Source organism: Hordeum vulgare, chromosome 4H (genome assembly GCF_904849725.1).
Source record: "Hordeum vulgare subsp. vulgare chromosome 4H, MorexV3_pseudomolecules_assembly, whole genome shotgun sequence".
Taxonomy (NCBI): Eukaryota; Viridiplantae; Streptophyta; class Magnoliopsida; order Poales; family Poaceae; genus Hordeum; species Hordeum vulgare.
In genome coordinates, this window is record NC_058521.1 from 3,440,151 (window position 1) to 3,464,161 (window position 24,011).

The window sequence follows — 24,011 nt, forward strand, 5'->3', positions numbered from 1 at the left end:
ATGTATTTAACATCACTATGTCCCTGACATGTGAGCTTGAGTGCATCCTCTGAAGTCGAAGGTAGAAGAAAATTCAATTAAGAACAACTTGTTAGTCGTTGATCAATCTATGTTGATCCATCTATATTGCCGACAATATTGTGACAGCTTCTTAGGTGTGTCTGGTGGTGAGCCATGGATTTCAGTATATGCCTTCTTCAGTGGCGATGCAGAACCGATGAGAGAACCAAATATGGGGGTGAGCCATGATGCTCAGCACTGCGAGCACACGGTCATCGCTTAGGATGCCCCAATCTTAGTTATGAAGCAAGAAGTTAGAATTCTTAAATGGCAAATCTTGATGAATGAGAGCATATCATGGCATTGCACATTGCCTTTTAAATTACATATATTTTCAATCCCGAAGCACAACTAAAAACGGATAAAAAGAAATTAACCTACAATAATCTACACACCTCGGGTGGATGATGTGGCACCAAATGCCACTAGGGAAGTTATGATTGCATCGCTTGAATCAGCAGTATGTGTATTTTTTTGGTTGCCTGAAGGTGACGGGGTCCAGTTGCAAGGGACAGACGCATGGCGATGCAAAGATCCTTAGCACCGCCCGTCAAATATGTGTTGTGGTCGTTGGGGAACGACGGCGTTGCCCACTTCAATGGGCTATGCAGGCCGCTTTCAGGATTACCAACGGCGCGACCTCCCACTCTTGGTGCCGTCATCCGACAGACCATGTCGCTCCTTGTTGGTAGGGGCTTCCATTGCCCTCCAGGTTGTGATGGCGTGACTCAAGGATGAGACCCATCACGTGTTGTGCTCTCCAACCTCAAACTCCTCTCCACATCCAGCCATCGGAGTAGCTTCTTTGATGTAGGTATGGCGTTGATGGGCACCAAGACCACAGATGGAGAGAGGAGGGACGCCGCTGGGAGAGAGATCTGAAGTGTCGGGAGGGATCCATGAGAGATAAAGACAATGTCCCCTCAGTCGAAGCAAAAGAGGGGTATCGATTTCTTCCGCTAAGCTAAACTACTATTGGAACCCACACGAGCAATGATATTTAAGACCAGGACATTGTTATTGAAGACTGATGTGCACTTGTGTTAGTTGTGAGCCATGTTTTCAATTCTTCTTAGACCACAAAACAATTGTCCACTTGTTCTTCTTATGGATTGGCAATTACAATCAACATTTTTGTTATGTTAGTAGGAGGTTCCAATAAGGGAGCACACCCGATGTTCCTAGAAACAGAGCTAGACTAGGGTCGGAGGCAATATGCTCAACAACCCTCGTGATAAGTCCAAACAAGGGCTCCAATCTTCTTGAGCTTTTATCTTGGTGATTGATAAGTATCTACCTAATGGGATAGTGACAATATAATGTTTCTACTATTTACATCTAATATAAACAATCATATTATCTAGGGATCTCTATCAATATATTTGGTAGAATCATATGCTCTAGAGCTTTGAGAAAGATATAATAAAAGATACTAGTTTCAAATGCATAAAATACAGAATAGTACATATATTGATAGACATCAATCCATGAAGAAGGTTATTTTGTAATTATTATGTTGCTCAGATCTAGCGGAGATTCAGCGCAACCAAAGTGTTCTCATCGACCGTTCAAAGAAATGAACATAACTGTTGTTCCCAAATACAAATTAATATAACATAATGTATATTTGAAAATGCAGATGTCAAAAAAATGTGTATAAATGTAAGTATGCCCCCGAACTTGATGAAGCCATGTGAGAAAGTTCACGCCTACGGGGGCTGATACATAGCAGGGTAGGGGGCTTGCTTAGCGTGGTGCAGATGCATTTCGCATCGGTGGGTTCCTCATGGACACGTCCAAGCCGCTGCTCATGGCGAAGCTAGCGCCGCCGCCACCCCGGTTGATGCCGGTGCTTGATGATACCCCAGACACCTCCATCGGAGCCTGCTTGCTCACTAACGTCCGCCCCGATGTTTGGATCGCTGGTACGTGCACATGCATACATCTTCTCAGCCATTCCTTGCTCACTTGCTGGTCATGTTAATTAGAATGTCCGACATTCTTCATTCTTCATTGGTCCTCTTGTTGAATGCTGCAGACGTGAACATGGCGCAATGCCCCGTGTGCGACGATGACAAATGTGGAGGTGATGACGCTAGGCTGGAGCTTCTTCTTCTTCTTGGTCCTGCCATTGTGTGTGGTGCTTGTTTATGAATTTGGGGGTTTGGACCGGAACACAGGGACAATGCAGGTTCTGGATGCGCGGCACTGCGAGCTGTATGTGGAGAGCAAGTTCACGGACGGGGCCTGGGAGTACAAGGAGCTCGGCAGCCACTTTATCGATGGGCATTTCGATACGGCCGCCGCCGCCATCTTCAACCGCAACCTCGTCGACATCCCAGGCGTCAAAAGTTTGTTCCTCAACCATCCATCCATTCCAGCACTTGATCACTCATGCGACATCGCCTGGTTTGAACGAGGATGACACTCACGCTGACTGACTGACTGACTGACTGTGCCATCGTGTGTGTGTGCGGACATTCTCAATGCCAAGTCCTGGATCCGAGGCCGCTCCAACCTGCTGCCCAGGGCGCACCTCACCCCGTTCGCCGTCGCCCTCAGCACCAACCTCAGCCCAACGCCGGTACGATCTAGTTCCGGCAAGATCATGACCTGAAGAAGCAAGGCATTCATCTGTGGCTGGAGCCCGGTTTTGACATGAATCTTTGCGTGTGTCTGTCTGTCATGACAGGGATCTTGTCGAGGTTCAAGGAGATACGGGACACGACAAGGGACGGGCAGATCGCGTCCGTCGGGATCACGCAGCAGCTCATGTGATCCCTGCACGCTTTGCTTCATTTCGTTTCATTTCTGTCTATCGAGGTTCCTTGGAGCAACTTCAACACGCCGACCCATTTCATCATGTGATCCGTGCGCGCTTTGCTTCATCATTTACCCATTTCATTTATGTTGATGATCCTTCAAATGCATTATGTTTGCACTTGGTCCAGGACTTGCACAATCTTTGGTTCATGCAATGTAGTGGTTGGCTGGCTTGTTGTGTCTGTATATGCCATGTGCATAATAGACTTCTTCAGACTGGATGCTAGTATTCATTTTCGCTGGTGTTCTTTTCCCAACACAACCCTGAACAAAATCTATATACTCTTCTGCTTATGTATTTTGCCCACCCATTTGTATTTGTATTTTTTTCAGTGCAAATGTATTACCTCCGTTTCTAAATGCAAGTCTTTTTTAGATATTTCACTACTAAGGGACTACATACGAAATAAAATGAGTGAATCTACACTCTAAAATATGTCTATATACATTTGTGTCCAGAAAGGGATATACATTGTAGAGCTGCCTCCACACAAAAGGAAAAATACATTGCATACAGAATCCAAGCTCAGCTGCCTCCAAATCAAATCAAACAAAATATAAAGCGAAAACATGCCTTGCAAAACAAAACATGTCCATACACAGAATCTTGAGCATATTCAACCGGGGCGAATAGCTCCTGTGCGACGTTTTTGATACGAATTGGCTGCAAAGCGGCATCGTTGGTAAGAATGGCTCTGCTGCGACACCTCTATGCGCACAAATAGCCCACGCACGACATGGCCCTTAAGCACAATATGTATCAGGATTAGGTGGAGTCGGGCGGGACCCACAGCTTATCCACGTCGGCATGGGACCCAGATGGCGGCTACTACAGTCAAACAGTTATCCCCTGCGTGCGCATCCTCCCTCTTCTTCTTCTCCGGCGATGAAGCACGGCAACGCCGGCGAGCTCCGATTCAGAAAAGCAAATTTACAAGCATTTAAAAGAAAATTTACCGAATTCGAACAAACATAGATCCATTCCAGAAAACATCATAGGATCGATTATGGGCGTTCGATTACAAGGGCTCGTCGGAGACGATTACAAGTTCGACACCCTCGATTATACGGGCTCCTAAGCTCGGCCACCTAAGCTCCTACCTCACCATCTGTTGGAATTATGCCCTAGAGGCAATAATAAATATAGTTATTATTATAAATTCCTGTATCAAGATAATCGTTTATTATCCATGCTATAATTGTATTGAATGAAGACTTATATACATGTGTGGATACATAGACAAAACACTGTCCCTAGCAAGCCTCTAGTTGGCTAGCCAGTTGATCAAAGATAGTCAGGGTCTTCTGATTATATACAAGGTGTTGTTGCTTGATAACTGGATCACGTCATTAGGAGAATAACGTGATGGACTAGACCCAAACTAATAGACGTAGCATGTTGATCGTGTCATTTTGTTGCTACTGTTTTCTGCGTGTCAAGTATTTGTTCATATGACCATGAGATCATATAACTCACTGACACCGGAGGAATGCTTTATGTGTATCAAACGTCGCAACGTAACTGGGTGACTATAAAGATGCTCTACAGGTATCTCTGAAGGTGTTCGTTGAGTTAGTGTGGATCGAGACTGGGATTTGTCACTCCGTGTGACGGAGAGGTATCTCGGAGCCCACTCGGTAATACAACATCACACACAAGCCTTGCAAGCAATGTGACTTAGTGTAAGTTGCGGGTTCTTGTATTACGGAACGAGTAAAGAGACTTGCCGGTAAACGAGATTGAAATATGTCTATGGATACTGACGATTGAATCTCGGGCAAGTAACATACCGAAGGACAAAGGGAATGAAATACGGGATTATATGAATCCTTGGCACTGAGGTTCAAACGATAAGATCTTCGTAGAATATGTGGGATCCAATATGGGCATCCAGGTCCCGCTATTGGATATTGACCGAGGAGTCACTCGGGTCATGTCTACATAGTTCTCGAACCCGCAGGGTCTGCACACTTAAGGTTCGACGTTGTTTTATGCGTATTTGAGTTATATGGTTGGTTACCGAATGTTGTTCGGAGTCCCGGATGAGATCACGGACGTCACGAGGGTTTCCGGAATGGTCCGGAAACGAAGATTGATATATAGGATGACCTCATTTGATTACCGGAAGGTTTTCGGAGTTACCGGAAATGTACCGGGAATGACGAATGGGTTCCGGATGTTCACCGGGGGGGCAACCCACCCCGGGGAAGCCCATAGGCCTCGGGGGTGGCGCACCAGCCCTTGGTGGGCTGGTGGGACAGCCCAATAGGGCCCTATGCGTCAAGGATAGAAAATCAAAGAGAAAAGAAAAAAAAAGGAGGTGGGAAAGGAGAGAAGGACTCCACTTTCCGATCCTAGTTGGACTAGGATTGGAGGAGGACTCCTCTTCCCTTGGTGGCGCAGCCCTTGGGGCTCCTTGAGCCTCAAGGCAAGCCTCCCATCCCTCCTCCTATATATATGGAGCAATTAGGACTGATTTGAGACAACTTTTCCAAGGCAGCCCGAGCACATAACTCCACGGTTTTACCTCTAGATCGTGTTTCTGCGGAGCTCGAGCGGAGCCCTGCCGAGATTAGATCATCACCAACCTCCGGAGCGCCGTCACGCTGACGAAGAACTCTTCTACCTCTTCGTCTCTCTTGCTGGATCAAGAAGGTCGAGATCATCGTCGAGTTGTACGTGTGCTGAACGCGGAGGTGCCGTCCGTTCGGCACTAGATCGTGGGACGGTTCGTGGGACGGTTCGCGGGGCGGATCGAGGGACGTGAGGACGTTCCACTACATCAACCGCGTTCACTAACGCTTCTGCTGTGCGATCTACAAGGGTACGTAGATCGGAAATCCCCTCTCGTAGATGGACATCACCATGATAGGTCTTCGTGCGCGTAGGAAAATTTTTGTCTCCCATGCGACGTTCCCCAACAGTGGTATCAGAGCTAGGTACATGCGTAGATGTCTTCTCGAGTAGAACACAAAAGTTTTTGTGGGCGGTGATGTGCGTTTTGCTGCCCTCCTTAGTCTTTTCTTGATTCCGCGGTATTGTTGGATTGAAGCGGCTTGGACCAACATTACTCGTACGCTTACGAGAGACTGGTTTCATCGCTACGAGTAACCCCCTTGCTCAAAGATGACTGGCAAGTGTCGGTTTCTCCAACTTTAGTTGAATCTGATTTGACCGAGGAGGTCCTTGTATAAGGTTAAATAGCAATTCATATATCTCCGTTGTGGTGTTTGCGTAAGTAAGATGCGATCCTACTAGATACCCATGGTCACCACGTAAAACATGCAACAACAAAATTAGAGGACGTCTAACTTGTTTTTGCAGGGTATGCTTGTGATGTGATATGGCCAACGATGTGATGTGATATATTGGATGTATGAGATGATCATGTTGTAATAGATAATATCGACTTGCACGTCGATGGTACGGCAACCGGCAGGAGCCATAGGGTTGTCTTTAAACTAACATTTGTGCTTGCAGATGCGTTTACTATTTTGCTAGGATGTAGCTTTAGTAGTAATAGCATGAGTAGGACGACAACCCCGATGGTGACACGTTGATGGAGATCATGGTGTGGCGTCGGTGACAAGAAGATCGTGCTGGTGCTTTGGTGATGGAGATCAAGGAGCACGTGATGATGGCCATATCATGTCACTTATGAATTGCATGTGATGTTAATCCTTTTATGCACCTTATTTTGCTTAGAACGACGGTAGCATTATGAGGTGATCTCTCACTAAAATTTCAAGACGAAATTGTGTTCTCCCCGACTGTGCACCGTTGCTACAGTTCGTCGTTTCGAGACACCACGTGATGATCGGATGTGATAGACTCAACGTTCACATACAACGGGTGCAAAACAGTTGCACACGCAGAACACTCGGCTTAAGCTTGACGAGCCTAGCATGTGCAGACATGGCCTCGGAACACATGAGACCGAAAGGTCGATCATGAATCATATAGTTGATATGATTAGCATAGGGATGCTTACCACTGAAACTATACTCAACTCACGTGATGATCGGACTTGAGCTAGCGTAAGTGGGTCATGAACCACTCAAATGACTAGAGAGATGTACTTTTTGAGTGGGAGTTTAGCAAGTAATTTGATTAAGTTAAACTCTAATTATCTTGAACATAGTCTAAGTCCACTTTGAATATATTTGTGTTGTAGATCATGGCTCACGCAACAGTCACCCTGAATTTTAATACGTTCCTAGAGAAAGCTAAGTTGAAAGTTGATGGAAGCAACTTTGTAGACTGGGCTCGTAATCTTAAGTTGATCCTACAAGCTGGGAAGAAGGATTATGTCCTTAATGCTGCGCTAGGAGATGAACCATCCGCTACGGCTGACCAGGATGTTAAGAACGCTTGGTTAACACGTATAGGACTACTCAGTAGTTCAATGTGCAGTCTTGTATGGCTTAGAACCGGGACTTCAACGTCGCTTTGAGCGTCATGGAGCATTTGAGATGTTCCAGGAGTTGAAGTTTATCTTTCAGAAGAACGCCCGGATCGAGAGGTATGAGATCTTCGATAAATTCTATGCTTGCAAGATGGAGGAGAATTCGTCTGTCAGTGAACATGTGCTCAAAATGTCTGGGTACTCAAACCGTCTAGCTGAGCTGGGGATTGAACTCCCACAAGAGGCTATCACTGACAGAATTCTTCAATCACTGCCGCCAAGCTATAAGGGCTTTGTGTTGAACTACAACATGCAAGGGATGAACAAGTCACCCGGCGAGTTGTTTGCGTTGCTGAAAGTCGCAGAGTCTGAACTCCGTAAAGAGCATCAAGTGTTGATGGTGAATAAGACCACTAGTTTCAAGAGAAACGGCAAAGGCAAGAAGGGTAATTCAAAGAAGAGCGGCAAGCCTGTTGCCAATCCGACGAAGAAACCCAAAGCTGGACCTAAGCGTGAAACAGAGTGCTACTATTGCAAGGGTATGGGTCACTGGAAGCGCAACTGCCCCAAGTATCTGGCTAATAAGAAGGCGGCCAAAGAAAAAGCAGGTATATTTGATATACATGTTATTGATGTGTACTTAACCGGCTCTCGTAGTAGTGCCTGGGTATTCGATACCGGTTCTATTGCTCATATTTGCAACTCGAAACAGGAACTGCGGAATAGGCGAAGGCTGGCGAAAGATGAAGTGACGATGCGCGTAGGAAATGGTTCCAAGGTTGATGCAATCGCCGTCGGCACAGTTTCACTTCAGTTACCATCAGGATTAGTTATGAACTTGAATAATTGTTATTTAGTGCCTGCGTTGAGCATGGACATTATATCTGGATCTTGTTTATTGCGAGACGGTTACTCTTTTAAGTCAGAGAATAATGGTTGTTCTATTTCTATGAGTAACATCTTTTATGGTCATGCACCCAATGTGAGAGGATTGTTCATATTGAATCTTGATAGTGATACACATATACATAACATTGAGACCAAAAGAGTTAGAGTTAACAATGATAGCGCCATGTTTTCGTGGCACTGCCGCTTAGGTCATATTGGTGTAAAGCGCATGAAGAAACTCCATACCGATGGACTTTTGGAGTCACTTGACTTTGATTCACTTGACACGTGCGAACCATGCCTCATGGGCAAGATGACTAAAACTCCGTTCTCTGGAACAATGGAGCGTGCCAGTGACTTGTTGGAAATCATACATACCGATGTGTGCGGTCCGATGAGCGTGGAGGCACGCGGCGGATATCGTTATTTTCTCACCTTCACTGACGATTTGAGTAGATATGGTTATGTCTACTTAATGAAGCACAAGTCTGAAACATTTGAAAAGTTCAAGCAATTTCAGAGTGAAGTTGAAAATCAACGTAACAAGAAGATCAAGTTCCTACGGTCTGATCGTGGGGGTGAATATATGAGTTTCGAGTTTGGTGCTCACTTAAGACAATGTGGAATTGCTTCACAGTTGACATCGCCTCGAACACCATAACGTAATGGTGTGTCCGAACGTCGTAATCGTACTTTATTAGAAATGGTGCGATCTATGATGTCTCTTACCGATTTTCCGTTATCGTTTTGGGGTTATGCATTAGACACAGCAGCATTCACTTTTAATAGGGCACCATCAAAATCACCATACGAACTGTGGTATGGCAAAAGGCCAAAGTTGTCGTTTCTTAAAGTTTGGGGATGTGATGCTTATGTCAAAAAGCTTCAGCCTGAAAAGCTGGAACCCAAAGCGGAAAAGTGCGTCTTCATAGGTTACCCAAAAGAGACAGTTGGGTACACCTTCTATCTCAAATCCGAGGGCAAAGTGCTTGTTGCTAAAAACGAAGCTTTTCTCGAGAAGGAGTTTCTCTCGAGAGAATTGAGTGGGAGGAAGATAGAACTTGATGAGGTTGTCGAACCTCTCATCCCTCTGGATGGTGGCGCAGGGCAAGGGGAAACCCGTGTCGTTGCGACGCCGGTTGAGGAGGAAGTTAATGATGATGATCATGAAACTCCGGTTCAAGTTCCTATCGAACCACGCAGGTCGACGAGACCACGTGCTGCTCCAAAGTGGTACGGTAATCCCGTTTTGTCAATCATGTTGTTAGACAACAATGAACCTGCAAATTATGAAGAAGCAATGGTGGGCCCAGATTCCAACAAATGGCTGGAGGCCATGAAGTCCGAGATAGGATCCATGTATGAAAACAAAGTGTGGACTTTGGAAGTACTACTGTGACGCCCTCGATTTAATCGTACGCTAATCATACACGCAAATGCGTACGGTCAAACCCAAGGACTCACGGGAAGATATCACAACACAACCCTAGACACAAATAAAATAACATCAGCTTCATATTACAAGCCATGGGCCTCGAGGGCTAGAATACGAAAGCTCGATAAACACACGAGTTAGCGGAAGCAACAAATATCTGAGTACAAACATAAAACATGGGGTGCCTTAGAGAAGGCTAGCACAAAAGATACAACGGCCGAACGAGGCTAGGCCTCCTGCCTAGGAACCTCCTAACTACTCCTGATCATCAGCGGCCTCCACGTAGTAGTAGGCACCGTCGGGGTAGCAGTCGTCGGTGGCGGGGACCTCCATCTCCTGGGCTCCATCATCTGGTCGCGGCAAACGGATCGAGGGGACAAGAGGGGAGCAAAGCAGCGGTGAGTACTCATCCAAAGTACTCGCAAGTCTTACATCAGAACTATTCTAATTATGCATCAGTATCAAAGAAGGGGGGTTATATGTGGACTGACTGCAGCAATGCGAGAATAAAGAGAGAAGGCCTAGTCCTATCGAAGACTAGCATCTTCAGGGCCTTGCAGCAATAGACGAGAGTAGAACAGGGGGTAACACATTAATAGTCATATTGTTGCAGCAAAATTAAAGTGAGGTCACGCCTAAAGATCCTCCCTCGACTCCCTGCGAGGAAGCAATCCCGAGGCAAACTAATGATCCAGTTAAGTAACAATTGTAGTTGTATAAGATCGAGGCACAACTCCAAGTCGTCCTCTAACCGTGGACACGGCTATCTGAATAGTTAATTTTCATCCCTGCACGGGTGCACCACATGTCCCGTCACGCTCGATAACACTCTGGCCGGACATACTTTTCTGGGTCCTGCCCGGCCTCAGAATATCGACACGTCGCAGCCCCACCTAGGACTAATCAGAGAGGCCAGCCCGCCGGTCTAACTCCTAAGCACAAAGGGTTCGTGGGCCCAGTTCCCCTTCGCGCTCCTGCACGTGGCGTGGGCGTCCGACGTCAGTCCTAGCATCCCTTAATCACAAGAGCGATGCATCTCGGGACCACTCGGGCGCGCGCCGCTACATTGCTGGCATCTGAAAAGCTTCGGCTGATACCGCGACGCCGAGTACCCATAATTCTTCCCGCGTAGCCGGTTAGTGCGAAAAGGTCTCCGACCAACCCAGATCAAATACCCAAATCCATTAACATTTTAATTAGGCCAAAAACACAGTCTCACGGGAATCCACCTGTCTTACAACTAATCACCAAAGATCCCAATAACATGGTCGAGTAACTGTGTGGTTGTAACATCGGGGGGGGGGGGGGGGGGGGAATCCGAGGTATCACCCTCGTTGGATTCCGAACGATGTACCCGTCAAGGTGGGCTTAGAGGAATCACCCTCGGGGGTCCCACACTTGAGGGGTTGCACGACTGAGGCGTCATCGGGAATGGTGAAAGAGGAATCACCCTCGATAACCACGACCGACTAGCTATACTACAGAGATATCATCAGGAGTACTTAGCGAGGTGTCACCCTCGGTACCCGATAGTATCTCTGTAGCGTCGTACAACGAAGGGGGGTGTAGGTGCTGTGTCGGGTCTGGCTCGTGGATCAGGGATCGAGATTGAAAACAAGCGGGGCAACTGGACTACGGGGTGAGAGGGGATGACTGCTCCACCTATACTAAGCATATTAAAGGTACATGACTGAAAGTAGCAGTTCATCAAAAATAGGCTATACATCAGATATAGGAGCTAACTACAACAGTAGCAAAAATACTAATGCAAGCAGTACGAAGAAAGACATAGGCGATATAGGAATGATCAAGGGGGGGGGGGTTGCTTGCCTTGCTGCTCTGCGGCAAAGGACTGATCGGCAGGGTCGTAGATGTACCCGGCAGCAGCGTCAGTCTCGGGGTCTACCGGTAAGAAGAGGGGAAGAAACAATAAATAATAGCACCGATGCAACACAAAGCATGACATGTCAAGATGCAGGCTAGACAAGAGCTAACGCAACAACATCCGTCATAGACGGGTCGGAAGAATATCTGACGATATTTTCCGGGTCTCGGGCTACTACCGGTTATACTGGAAACGATGGAAAGGTTCCATGTTTGCTATGCTAGGGACGCGTGACAGACGAACGGGCCGTGTATCCGGGTTCGTCTCGTTCTACTGATCAACTTTCATGTTTAAAATATTTTGACCTGACTTACGGATTATTTAATATTAATTTTTAAAGTTTTATTTAATAATTAGGAATTAAAAAACAGATTTGAATAATTTAGTAAAAAGCTATTATGACATCATCATGATGTCATGCTGACATCAACAGTTGACTGGTCAACTGACCAGCGGGTCCCGAACGTCATGGGCACAAGTTTTAATTAAGATTAAATATTAATTAATCAGATTAATTTAGTGGGGGACCCACGTGTCATACTCTAATTATTCTAATTATCCAATTAATTAATTTAACTAATATATCTATTTATTTATTTAATAAAAACATTAACATTATCTTTATTTTTATTTTAACTATCGCATGGGGCCTCCTTGTCATAGACAACGGGTGCGTTGGCCCCACCGGTAAGTGACCTTAGGCCAAATACTCGATTTTAATCACAGATACATAATCGTGCAAATATCGTATTCCTCCAAATATCTATATACGCAAATACATACATCGCATCTCATACATACATACATACATACATACATACATACATACATACGGCATCTAATACATATTTTGTTTTATTTTCATTTAACTCTTAGCACTCTCATCTCTCTCTCTGTTAACAGAGAGACAAAGAACAACTCTCTGCTCTAACTCAACATAGAAGAACACCTTCTTCAAATCCTCCTACCAGTCACTACCATCGACGGATCGGAGTCCCGTTTGCCGGAACGGAACCGGGACGGTGAGGGGGACGCGACGGTGGGAGGAGCCCGAGGAGGGGCTCACCAACGTTGATGAGACGGCCCGGTGAAGCTGGAGTTCGCGGGAAGGTGGAGGTGACGGCGGTGATGGCGCGGTGGTGATGGTGGTGCCGGAGACGGTCGTGCCGGCGAGGAAGAGGCCCTCCCGGAGGGGGGCAGCGTTGAAGGAGGGGGCCGGCCGAGGTGAGGCCGGCCGGATCCGGCGAGGTGGAGGTGTAGGGGAGGCCCGGTGGGGGAGGGGCTCCCCGGCGGGGTGGAGGGGCCGAGGGGGCCTTGCTGCCGGCGGGAGGAGGAGGCCGGGAGAGAGAGGAGGTTCCTCGGTGGGAATGGGCTCGCCGGCGGGGTGGAGGGACGAGGGAGCCTTGCTGCCGGCTGGAGGAGGAGGCCGGTGGTGGGGGAGCTCGCCGGCGGGAGGAGGCAGGAGAGGGGCGCCTGATCTGGGGCCGACGGGAGGGCCGAAGGGGGAGGGATATCATGGGGACCGGGGCTCCTGGGGTGGGGCTCGGCTCCTGGTACGAGAGGGTGAGGTGGGGGCTGGTGCGTGAGGAGGGAGAGAACGAGAGGTGAGGGGTGTCGGTGGGGGTGGGGCGACGGTTGGTGGGGTGACGAGGGGAGGGCTCCCTCGTCCCTTTCTGGCGGCGGCAGGAGGGAGAGCGAGGGGAGCCAGCTCGCTAGCTAGGGTTTGAGGGGGGTGCGGGGTGGGCTGGCTGTGGCCTGGCCGGCTGGGCCTCTAGGCCCAGTTGGGCCAGGTGGGTGGGGGGTTTCCCCTTCTCCTTTTTGTTTTGTTTTGTTTTCCTCTTCTATATTTCTTCTTTCTAATTTCTTTTTTTTTAATTTCTTTTCTTTCTTTTGTCATTATTATTTTTAATACTTTCTTTCTTTAATAGTTAATATGACTTTATAAATATAATCATCTTTTGTTTTCAATTTCTGAATCCAGATAGAAATTCAATGCGGGTCAACGACGGTAATTCTCGATGATGTGGCATCATTTGCGGGTGATCACTGTAGCTTAATTACAATACTTACTGTAGCAAAAGTCGAGGATGTCTCAACTACCTGAGGGCCGCAAGGCCATTCAGAACAAATGGATCTTTAAGAAGAAGACGGACGTTGACGGCAATGTGACCGTTTATAAAGCTCGACTTGCGGCAAAGGGTTTTTCACAAGTTCAAGGAGTTGACTACGATGAGACATTCTCACCCGTAGCGATGCTTAAGTCCGTCAGAATCATGTTAGCAATAGCTGCATTTTTTGATTATGAAATCTGGCAAATGGATGTCAAAACGGCGTTCCTTAACGGTTTCCTTAAGGAAGAGTTGTATATGATGCAACCCGAAGGTTCTGTCGATCCTAAGAATGCTAACAAGGTGTGCAAGCTCCAGCGATCCATTTATGGACTGGTGCAAGCATCTCGGAGTTGGAACAAACGCTTTGATGAGGTGATCAAAGCATTTGGGTTTATACAAGTGGTTGGAGAATCTTGTATTTACAAGAAAGTGAGTGGGAGCTCTGTGGCGTTTCTAATATTATATGTGGATGACATATTGCTGATTGGAAACAACGTAGAGTTTTTGGAGAGCATAAAGGATTACTTGAATAAAAGTTTCTCTATGAAGGACCTAGGAGAAGCTGCTTACATTCTAGGCATTAAGATCTACAGGGATAGATCGAAACGCCTGATAGGACTTTCACAAAGCACATACCTTGATAAAGTTTTGAAGAGGTTCAAAATGGAACAGTCCAAGAAAGGGTTCTTGCCGGTTTTACAAGGTACGGGATTGAGTAAGACTCGGTGCCCAGCAACTGATAAGTATAGAGAGCATATGAGCACCGTCCCCTATGCTTCAGCCATAGGTTCTATCATGTATGTAATGTTGTGCACTAGACCGGACGTTAGCCTGGCCATAAGTATGGCAGGCAGGTTCCAGAGTAATCCACGAGTTGATCACTGGACGGCGGTCAAGAATATCCTGAAGTACCTGAAAAGGACTAAGGAGATGTTTCTCGTGTATGGAGGTGACGAAGAGCTCGCCGTAAAGGGTTACGTCGATGCAAGCTTTGACACAGATTCGGACGACTCTAAGTCGCAGACTGGATACGTATTTATTATTAATGGGGGTGCGGTAAGCTGGTGCAGTTCCAAGCAAAGCGTTGTAGCTGATTCTACATGTGAAGCGGAGTACATGGCTGCCTCGAAGGCGGCTAAGGAGGGTGTCTGGATGAAGCAGTTCATGACGGATCTTGGAGTAGTGCCAAACGCACTGAATCCAATAACCTTGTTCTGTGACAACACGGGTGACATTGCCTTAGCAAAGGAACCACAGTTTCACAAGAAGACCAGACACATCAAACGACGCTTCAACCTCATCCGCGGCTACGTCGAAGGGGAGGACGTAAATATATGCAAAGTGCACACGGATCTGAATATAACAGACCCGCTGACTAAACCTCTTCCACGGGCAAAGCATGATCAACACCAGAACTGTATGGGTGTTAGATTTATTACAATGTAATTCGCATGATGATGTGAGGGTTAGATTATTGACTCTAGTGCAAGTGGGAGACTGTTGGAATTATGCCCTAGAGGCAATAATAAATATAGTTATTATTATAAATTCCTGTATCAAGATAATCGTTTATTACCCATGCTATAATTGTATTGAATGAAGACTTATATACATGTGTGGATACATAGACAAAACACTGTCCCTAGCAAGCCTCTAGTTGGCTAGCGAGTTGATCAAAGATAGTCAGGGTCTTCTGATTATATACAAGGTGTTGTTGCTTGATAACTGGATCACGTCATTAGGAGAATCACGTGATGGACTAGACCCAAACTAATAGATGTAGCATGTTGATCGTGTCATTTTGTTGCTACTGTTTTCTGCGTGTCAAGTATTTGTTCCTATGACCATGAGATCATATAACTCACTGACACCGGAGGAATGCTTTGTGTGTATCAAACGTCGCAACGTAACTAGGTGACTATAAAGATGCTCTACAGGTATCTCCGAAGGTGTTCGTTGAGTTAGTATGGATCGAGACTGGGATTTGTCACTCCGTGTGACGGAGAGGTATCTCGGGGCCTACTCGGTAATACAACATCACACACAAGCCTTGCAAGCAATGTGACTTAGTGTAAGTTGCGGGATCTTGTATTACGAAACGAGTAAAGAGACTTGCCGGTAAACGAGATTGAAATAGGTATACGGATACTCACGATCGAATCTCGGGCAAGTAACATACCGAAGGACAAAGGGAATGACATACGGGATTATATGAATCCTTGGCACTGAGGTTCAAACGATAAGATCTTCGTAGAATATGTGGGATCCAATATGGGCATCCAGGTCCCGCTATTGGATATTGACCGAGGAGTCACTCGGGTCATGTCTACATAGTTCTCGAACCCGCAGGTTCTGCACACTTAAGGTTCAACGTTGTTTTTTGCGTATTTGAGTTATATGGTTGGTTACCGAATGTTGTTCGGAGTCCCGGATGAGATCACGGACATCACTAGGGTTTCCGGAATGGTCCGGAAACGAAGATTGATATATATGATGACCTCATTTGATTACCGGAAGGTTTTCGGAGTTACCGGGAATGACGAATGGGTTCCGGATGTTCACGGGGGGGGGGGGGGCAACCCACCTCGGGGAAGCCCATAGGCCTTGGGGGTAGCGCACCAGCCCTTGGTGGACTGGTGGGACAGCCCAAGAGGGTCCTATGCGCCAAGGATAGAAAATCAAAGAGAAAAGGAAAAAAGGGAGGTGGGAAAGGAGAGAAGGACTTCACTTTCCAATCCTAGTTGGACTAGGATTGGAGGAGGACTCCTCCTCCCTTGGTGGCGCAGCCCTTGGGGCTCCTTGAGCCTCAAGGCAAGCCTCCCCTCCCTCCTCCTATATACATGGAGCAATTAGGGCTGATTTGAGACAACTTTTCCAAGGCAGCCCGACCACATAACTCCACGGTTTTACCTCTAGATCGCGTTTCTGCGGAGCTCGAGCGGAGCCCTGCCGAGATTAGATCATCACCAACCTCCGGAGCGCCGTCACGCTGCCGAAGAACTCTTCTACCTCTTCGTCTCTCTTGCTGGATCAAGAAGGTCGAGATCATCGTCGAGTTGTACGTGTGCTGAACGCGGAGGTCCCGTCCGTTCGGCACTAGATCGTGGGACGGATCGCGGGACAGTTCGTGGGACGGTTCGCGGGGCGGATCGAGGGACGTGAGGACGTTCCACTATATCAACCGCGTTCACTAACGCTTTTGGTGTGCGATCTACAAGGGTACGTAGATCGGAAATCCCCTCTCGTAGATGGACATCACCATGATAGGTCTTCGTGCGCGTAGGAAATTTTTTGTTTCCCATGCGACGTTCCCCAACACCATCTCCAAAAGTGGGCGCTCACCTGAGCCCCAGGGGTGCGGCCCCGATGTTGCGGCGGCGTCGGTCAGTCGAAGTCGGAGTCGGAGGCGCCCCACCCCCTGTCGGCGCGGGATGCCTCGATGGCTTGGCGGAGGCGGATCTCGTCGAGCTTCTCTTTCCTCTGCCGGCGCGCGGTGACCTGCTGGGCCTCTTCCTTGGTGTGCTGCATCACCTCGGCCATGACGTCCTCAAGCTCGCCGTCGTTGACGTAGTCCTCCGGCAGAAAGCCCAGCGGGAGCAGTGCGGGTGCAATGGAGGAGGAGCCCGCGGCAGGGGCGGCAGAGGAGCCCGCGGCAGAGGAGCGTGCCGCTTCCCCCATCTGGCGGTCGTACTCCTCCTCGTGCCGAGCGAAGGCACGCGGTGGCGCGAGCCCCCAGTTGGTGTACCTTCGGGCGCCGCGCTTCCGAGCAGCGTAGGAAGCAACCCTCGCCGCCCGTTCGCGCTCAGACTCCGGGGTTTCAGGCGCCGGCCGCTTCGGCCTCCGGTTTCCGCCGCCGGAATGGCCGCCACGCGAGCTGGAAGATCCTGGCCTCCCCATGATCAGTGCGGCGGCGTGGCTGGATTGCGTGGTGTTGGTGGGGTTCGCCGGCGGTGAGGGGCGAGAGGGGCTAGAGCGGCGCAGATATGGAAATAGCTAGGGTACGACACCTCTCACCGTATAAATAGCTCCGATGGGACACTGATGTGACGTCCGCTGACTTCCCTGGCCCATGGGTCAGCTTGACCGCTCGGTCAGATTGACCGGTCAGCCCGAGTGCCCTGCTCTGTTTTCAACGGGGTTGCCCTGTTTTCAGTGTTTTCAGTTTAAATACATACACATTTTTGATGTAAATAAATACACATGTATTTTTCTTCCAGGTGTAAACGAAGAGCAATTTACAGGTGTAAACGAAAACGAAAACGGCGAACAGAGTGGTCTGTTTAAATGTTTGTAAAACTTTGGTTTGAGCAAGTTTGAAATGAGCATAAAAAATAATAATAATAAAATATTGAAAAACCAGTGCATATATTCTTACTTTGTCATATACTAACAACACAAATTGATTTGGCTGTTTCACACATGATGGACAAAAAAACTTGTTTTAGAAATGGGGTATTTACCTTCTTTGAAGCTAATTTGAAACTCATGTCTCAAGATAAATGGTTTTGGGTGTTGAACTTTAAACTTTCAAAAACATCACAAAAGCTTTATTTTGGAGTGACTAAGAAGGATCCAGGTTTGGTTTGTCATTTTCATATTTGCAACTTGTTTAAATGTTTGTCAAACTTAGGTTTGACCAAGTTTGAAATGAGCATAAAAAATTAAAATGAATTAAAATATTGAAAAATCAGTACACATGTTCTTACTTTGTCATATAATAACAACTCAAATTGATTGGCACCAGTTTTCTATTTTTTGATTTTTTTTAATTACTTATGCTCAACCCTAAAGTTTGAAAACCGTACAACCTTGTTCGTGATAGTCAAGTTTGTGAAGGTTTTTTCATAAAAAAACTCCATAGTTCAGATTTCTTATTTTTCCTATGGAGTTAGTCACATATAATGATGATTGCCACAAGTTTTCAATTTTTTTGATTTTTTTGAATTACTCATGCTCAACCCTCACGTTTGAAAACCATACAATGTTAACCTCGTTCGTGATAGCCAAGTTTGTGAAGGTTTTTCATGAAAAACTCCATAGTCCAGATTTTTTATTTTTCCTATGAAGTAGTCACATATAATGATGATTGCCACAAGTTTCCTATTTTTTTGTTTTTTTTTGAATTACTTATACTCAACCCTAACGTTTGAAAATCGTACAACCTCGTTCGTGATAGCCAAGTTTGTGAAGGTTTTTTCATAAAAAATTCCATAGTTCAGATTTCTTATTTTTCCTATGAAGTTAGTCACATATAATGATGATTGCCACAAGTTTCCTATTTTTTTGATTTTTTGTTGAATTACTTATGCTCAACCCTAACGTTTGAAAACCCCGTCAAAACCCCCTCAAAACCCCATCAAAACCCCGCACCTATCCGGACCATTGGATCGTCGTGAACGAACGGTCTGGATCAGGAAGTAGGGCTACGTCAGCGATCCGCGGGCTGTGCTTTCATTGGTCAAAGTTGTGAAGCAACTATGTTTTATGTTTTGGAGTGTGAAGCAACTATGGTTTATATTGCTCCATAAATTCTGAAATTTTACTAGGACATTCTCCTTTCCATATCATTGCCTCATGCCAAAATTCAACTCAATTTAGCTAGTAAATATTTCTTGGCAAATTTTCAAAGTTTCTGATCCAAAGGAAGCTTTGTGAAGCAAGTGCTAGCTAGGAGTGTTCAAATGCGTTGAAACTTTGCCATCATCTTAAAATGCTCAAATAATGCCTCTTCTACAATTTTGAGCATCACTCCTTCAACCATGTGACCATAGCATCAAATCTTTGTCTCTGATCATTATTTTGGATTGTGAAGCAACTATGTTTTATGTTGCTCCATAAGTTGACAAATTTTACCAGGACATTCTCCTACCTATAAAACCTCTCTAAACAAATGTTGAGCTCATTTTATTTAGCCAATTATTCTCAATAATTCTTTTAAGATTCTGTCCAGCAGGATGTTGTGTGAAGGAAGTGCTCGCGGGTATAAATCCTCTCTCTGTAGTGTAGCTCGCTGGCGAGTGTGTGTGTTGAGTCTGAGCTCAAGGAAGGAGATTCGAGCGCCGGAAAAACCACCTCGCCGTGTCCCTGTTCTTCTTCTTTCTCCGATCCGACAAGGTGTTTGTGCACCGGGGAACCCTGTGCATTCTCGCTCTCGCGTTTGCTGGTTGTCTCCAGTGATCGCCGGAGCGTGGCGGTTTCATTTTTGTCCTGACATTTCGCATCAGAGCCAAGTTGAGAAAGGGAGGTCGCCGGCCATGGCGCTCGTGCAGTACTCTGCTGGATCGGGGCAAGCTTGGTGGTTTTGAATTATAAAGCGAGTGGATGCCCCCAAAAAAGGGTCTGAAATAGCTAAAACATCGAAAAGTTGGTGTTCTAACAACTAGTTCTTCTTTGAAGATGTCAACCATTCAACTGGTTTTCTCTGCATGTATGGGTGACACCATGCCAAAGATTCTTAATAAGGCTTTCTTGACCTTTGGAAATAACATGGTGTTTACAGAATGGATGTTAAGAGGAGATAACATGAAAGCCTACAGATCTAGCGTAACAACTTGTGTAAATAGCACGTAATGTCATGTGTCCATGGGAAATTGAATCGAGGCCCGATGCAATGACAGAGATGATTGACTTTGTGTAGATCGGTTGCCTTAAAGCTACAATAATTGGTTGATTTTTATAAAGACTAAGGAAAGACTTGCGTAGTATGAGAAGTAGACTATAATGATTGACTACTAATTACTCAGATGGAGGGTACGAGCATATAGACAGATCTCAAGTACGTACAAGCCAACAAGTAAGCTTCCTAGTGATTCGAAAAAGAATCTCAGTAGACCAACACGCCGGCAAGGTTGTGAATGTACAAAAATTGATTGATTGTTATGAAGACTAAGAAAGACTTGCGTAGAATGAGAAGTAGATTATAGTGACTGACTACTAATTACTCCGATGGAGGGTACGAGCATATAGACAAATCTCAAATACGTACAAACCAACAAGTAAGCTTCCTAGCGATTAAAAAAAAATCCCAGTAAACCAACATGTCGGCAAGGTTGTGAACGTACAAAAAAACTGTAAAAAGAGGAGACTTGGAACTGAAAAAGACGTCAAGGAAAAAATGAAAGGAGATTCTTATATCTTTGATATCCATTCAAAATAATAGTAGATGGCAAGTGTAGACGTAGTAACCTGAACGTTTGGAGGGGGAAGGAGCGCCGAAGATTCGTGCAGATTATTCTGGTTCCTCTGTGACTTATTATATATAAGACGTTTTTTTTGACACCATGATAGACTCTAAAAATATCTTATAAAAAGTTAGAGAGGTAGCAGTATATTATACGGTACCATTGATTAGTGGAATCCAATGGAAGGGATGCATCTATTCTAGGGGTATATATAGAGGTGAGTTGTGAGAAGGAAGTAGGAACAACACACAGGTGGTTAGCTAGCAAAGTATCAAGTGCGGTGACCAACACACAGGGGGCAAGACCGGCGTCCTCTTTAGTGATTTCTCCTGCAAGCTGAGGTATACATTCTTGTCCATTTGGTGATTCCACATGCGCACTGTGTGTTTACGATTGATGGAAAGTGCTGAGTATGAATGCATTACGTGTGTGTGTGTGTGTGTGTGTGTGTGTCAATCCAGTTTGGTGCCCGTCGGACAAATGGCGAAAGCGGTGGAGATCAAGGCATACCGTAACGAGGCGGCTCCACTGAAGGCTCACGAGCAGACGTTGATGGTGAAGGTTACTGCACCGGCGACCGGGAAGAAGGAGACGGCGGCTCTGGACATCGTATTTGTCCTTGATATCAGTGGAAGCATGGCGGGAGATAGGATCGCCAAGATGAAGAAGACCATGGAGTTTTTCGTCAAAGAAAAGATGGGCGCTGAAGACCGACTTGCCATCGTCCCATTCTCTTCCGATGCTAATGATAAAAGCCATGCAAAGCTTGACCGCATGAATGACGACAAAAAGAAGAAGGCCGTGGTGGCCTTCATCAATGGCCTGAAAGCCCACGGCGACACCAATATCGCGGCCGGCCTCGAGTCCGCCGTTAAGATGCTGGTGGAGGGTCGTCGTCCGGACCGCGCATGCGTCATCTTTCTCTTGACGGACGGTGCGCAGAATCATGGTGACGCTAGGAAAGTGAAGGATGTCAGCAAAGTCAACGTCCAAACCTATGGTTTTGGTGAAAAGCACGATCCGACGGTATGGTACACCAAACTGAATTAATACATATATACGTACGTATATCTGTGCATTCTGTTATCGTTGATATGATCAACTGATCGCTCATGCATGCGCCCTATTTTCTAACTTAATTTGCACATGCCTGTATCCTGTCTCTCTCTCTTTCTATATATATATATGTATATATATATAGCTCCTCTACGAGCTGGCACACAAGAGCCATGGAGGCGCATTCCACCTTGTTAAGGACAACAGCGCCGAAAACAATCTTGCGGACGGCTTTGGCATGGTGCTGGGACGCTTCCGCGACATCTCGGTCCTGAACGTGAGGGTGACGCTGAGGGTGACACCCAAGCAAAAAGAGCCGGAGAAAATACACGACGTGGATCCTGGTTCCTACCCAACGGAACACGACAAAGAAAAGGGCTCTTTCACCGTGGAATTCGGCGATCTTGCCCGCCTGGAGGCACGCAGGACCATGCTCCTCCTACACCTCCCCAAAGTCCACAAGGAAGAGAAAGGAAAGACTGTCCTTACAGTCGAATGTTTATATAGGTACTTATGGAAGTTCCTCGATGTAGGGTTTCTAATTAATATACTATACTACTATATCTATATGCTTATTGATCGAGCTTACATATATCCCTTCAGACTGGCGGGAGCTGCAAAGGACACCAAGGTAGGCCCGCAAGAAGTGAAGATGGATCGATCCTCAAAGGCAAACACGGATGAAACCAAGCCTGAGGTGGAGCTGGAGCTATTCCGTCGCAAGCACGCAGCCGCCGTAGACGAAGCAACGAAACTGGCCGAGAAGAAGAATTTCGCAGGTGCCAGAGAAAAACTGGCCGAACGCCTGAGCGCCCTGGATGACCTCGACAACCCCAAATCCGAAGACCTTGTCGGCTTTCTAACCACGCAGATGGAGCACATGTTCGACCACATGGGGTCACAGGAAGAGTACGACAAGAAAGGCAAGGCCTTAGCACTGTCTATACTCTCGTCGCACGCTCGCCAGCGTCCAACTGTGCAGGGCCACGTCCACGACGACTCCCTCTTTTACTTGAAGCGTGACAGCAAGTACGTTGCACAAGCCAGGCAGTTCCATATCAATCCCAACACCCGCTTCTGAATCCAGCACCAGGTGCCCAACCCTAATATATAATCCATCGGTCCATCAAAACGTCGGCGACCTTGATCGATGGTCACCACTTTATTTCTTTGCTTAATTTTTACTAGTTATTCTTTCACAAGAATAAGACGAGTCCGTCAAAAACATGTGTACAACCCGTGAACCTGTGCGGATGCCCGGGCCGGTATTTTTTTTTCCTTGTTTCAACTAAGTTGTTTATTTTTATTTTACCACCAAAGTGATTATATATTTCTTTCGTCTCACACCATATGCATGCAATATTGATCCGTTACTTTTCCTTTTTCCTTTTGAGCGCCCGCGTCTTTTGTCACATGCACCAACACGCTCCTACAGCTTCGGTACAACTCCTCCATAAACGCCCCCATGCATGCCTACATTGTCTATCCACCATCCAACGTACGTACGTCCGTCCGTCGTACAGTGCATGTCCTACATTGTCTAAACAACACCCAACGTACGCCCGTCCGCCCTACAGTGCATGTCGTACTGTTACGTAAAATAAAACCCGCGCCTACCCGACCCCCACAACAATAACCCTAATTACAACAAACAAATAGACCGATTCATGGCAGCATCGACTACTATTACTCTATCCATTGACTGTTATCCAGCATGCACATGCACTATTAAGTAAAACAGAGTAATGCTTGAAAGATGACGACATGATGTAGACAAAATAGATCCAATTAATATGAATGAACCCCCATGGTTTGCACCCTTAATGGCAGCGATCTTTCAAAAAAAACCCTTAATGGCAGCAATACAATACGTGTCATGTCCCTTTCGATCTGTCAATCGGACTGAGCGCCACAAGATCGAACCAACTACAACGCACCTCTCCTACTCAAAATAAATCAGTCTAGTTGGCCAAATCAAAGAGATAGACCGAAGAGAATTACTAAGCTATAACAATCATGGATATAAGAATTCAGAGAAGATTCAAATACTATTTATGAATAATCTCAACATAAACCCATAATTCATCGGATCCTAACAAACACACCGCAAAGAGTGATTACATATGATAGATCGCCGTGGGAATCGTTGTGATCATGACAACGAAG

At 46.3% G+C, this 24,011-nt stretch overlaps 1 protein-coding gene across 1 annotated transcript; it reads left to right on the forward strand.

The window, feature by feature from the left end:
* The first annotated feature begins 21,042 nt into the window (after positions 1–21,042).
* Positions 21,043–23,513, forward strand: LOC123450965 (uncharacterized protein sll0103-like). Its single transcript, XM_045127977.1, has 4 exons — positions 21,043–21,130; positions 21,251–21,815; positions 21,991–22,352; positions 22,449–23,513. Exons 2-4 carry the CDS (start codon positions 21,270–21,272, stop codon positions 22,924–22,926), a joined length of 1,386 nt encoding a protein of 461 aa, XP_044983912.1. The 5' UTR covers positions 21,043–21,130; positions 21,251–21,269; the 3' UTR covers positions 22,927–23,513.
* Positions 23,514–24,011: the final 498 nt, after the last annotated feature.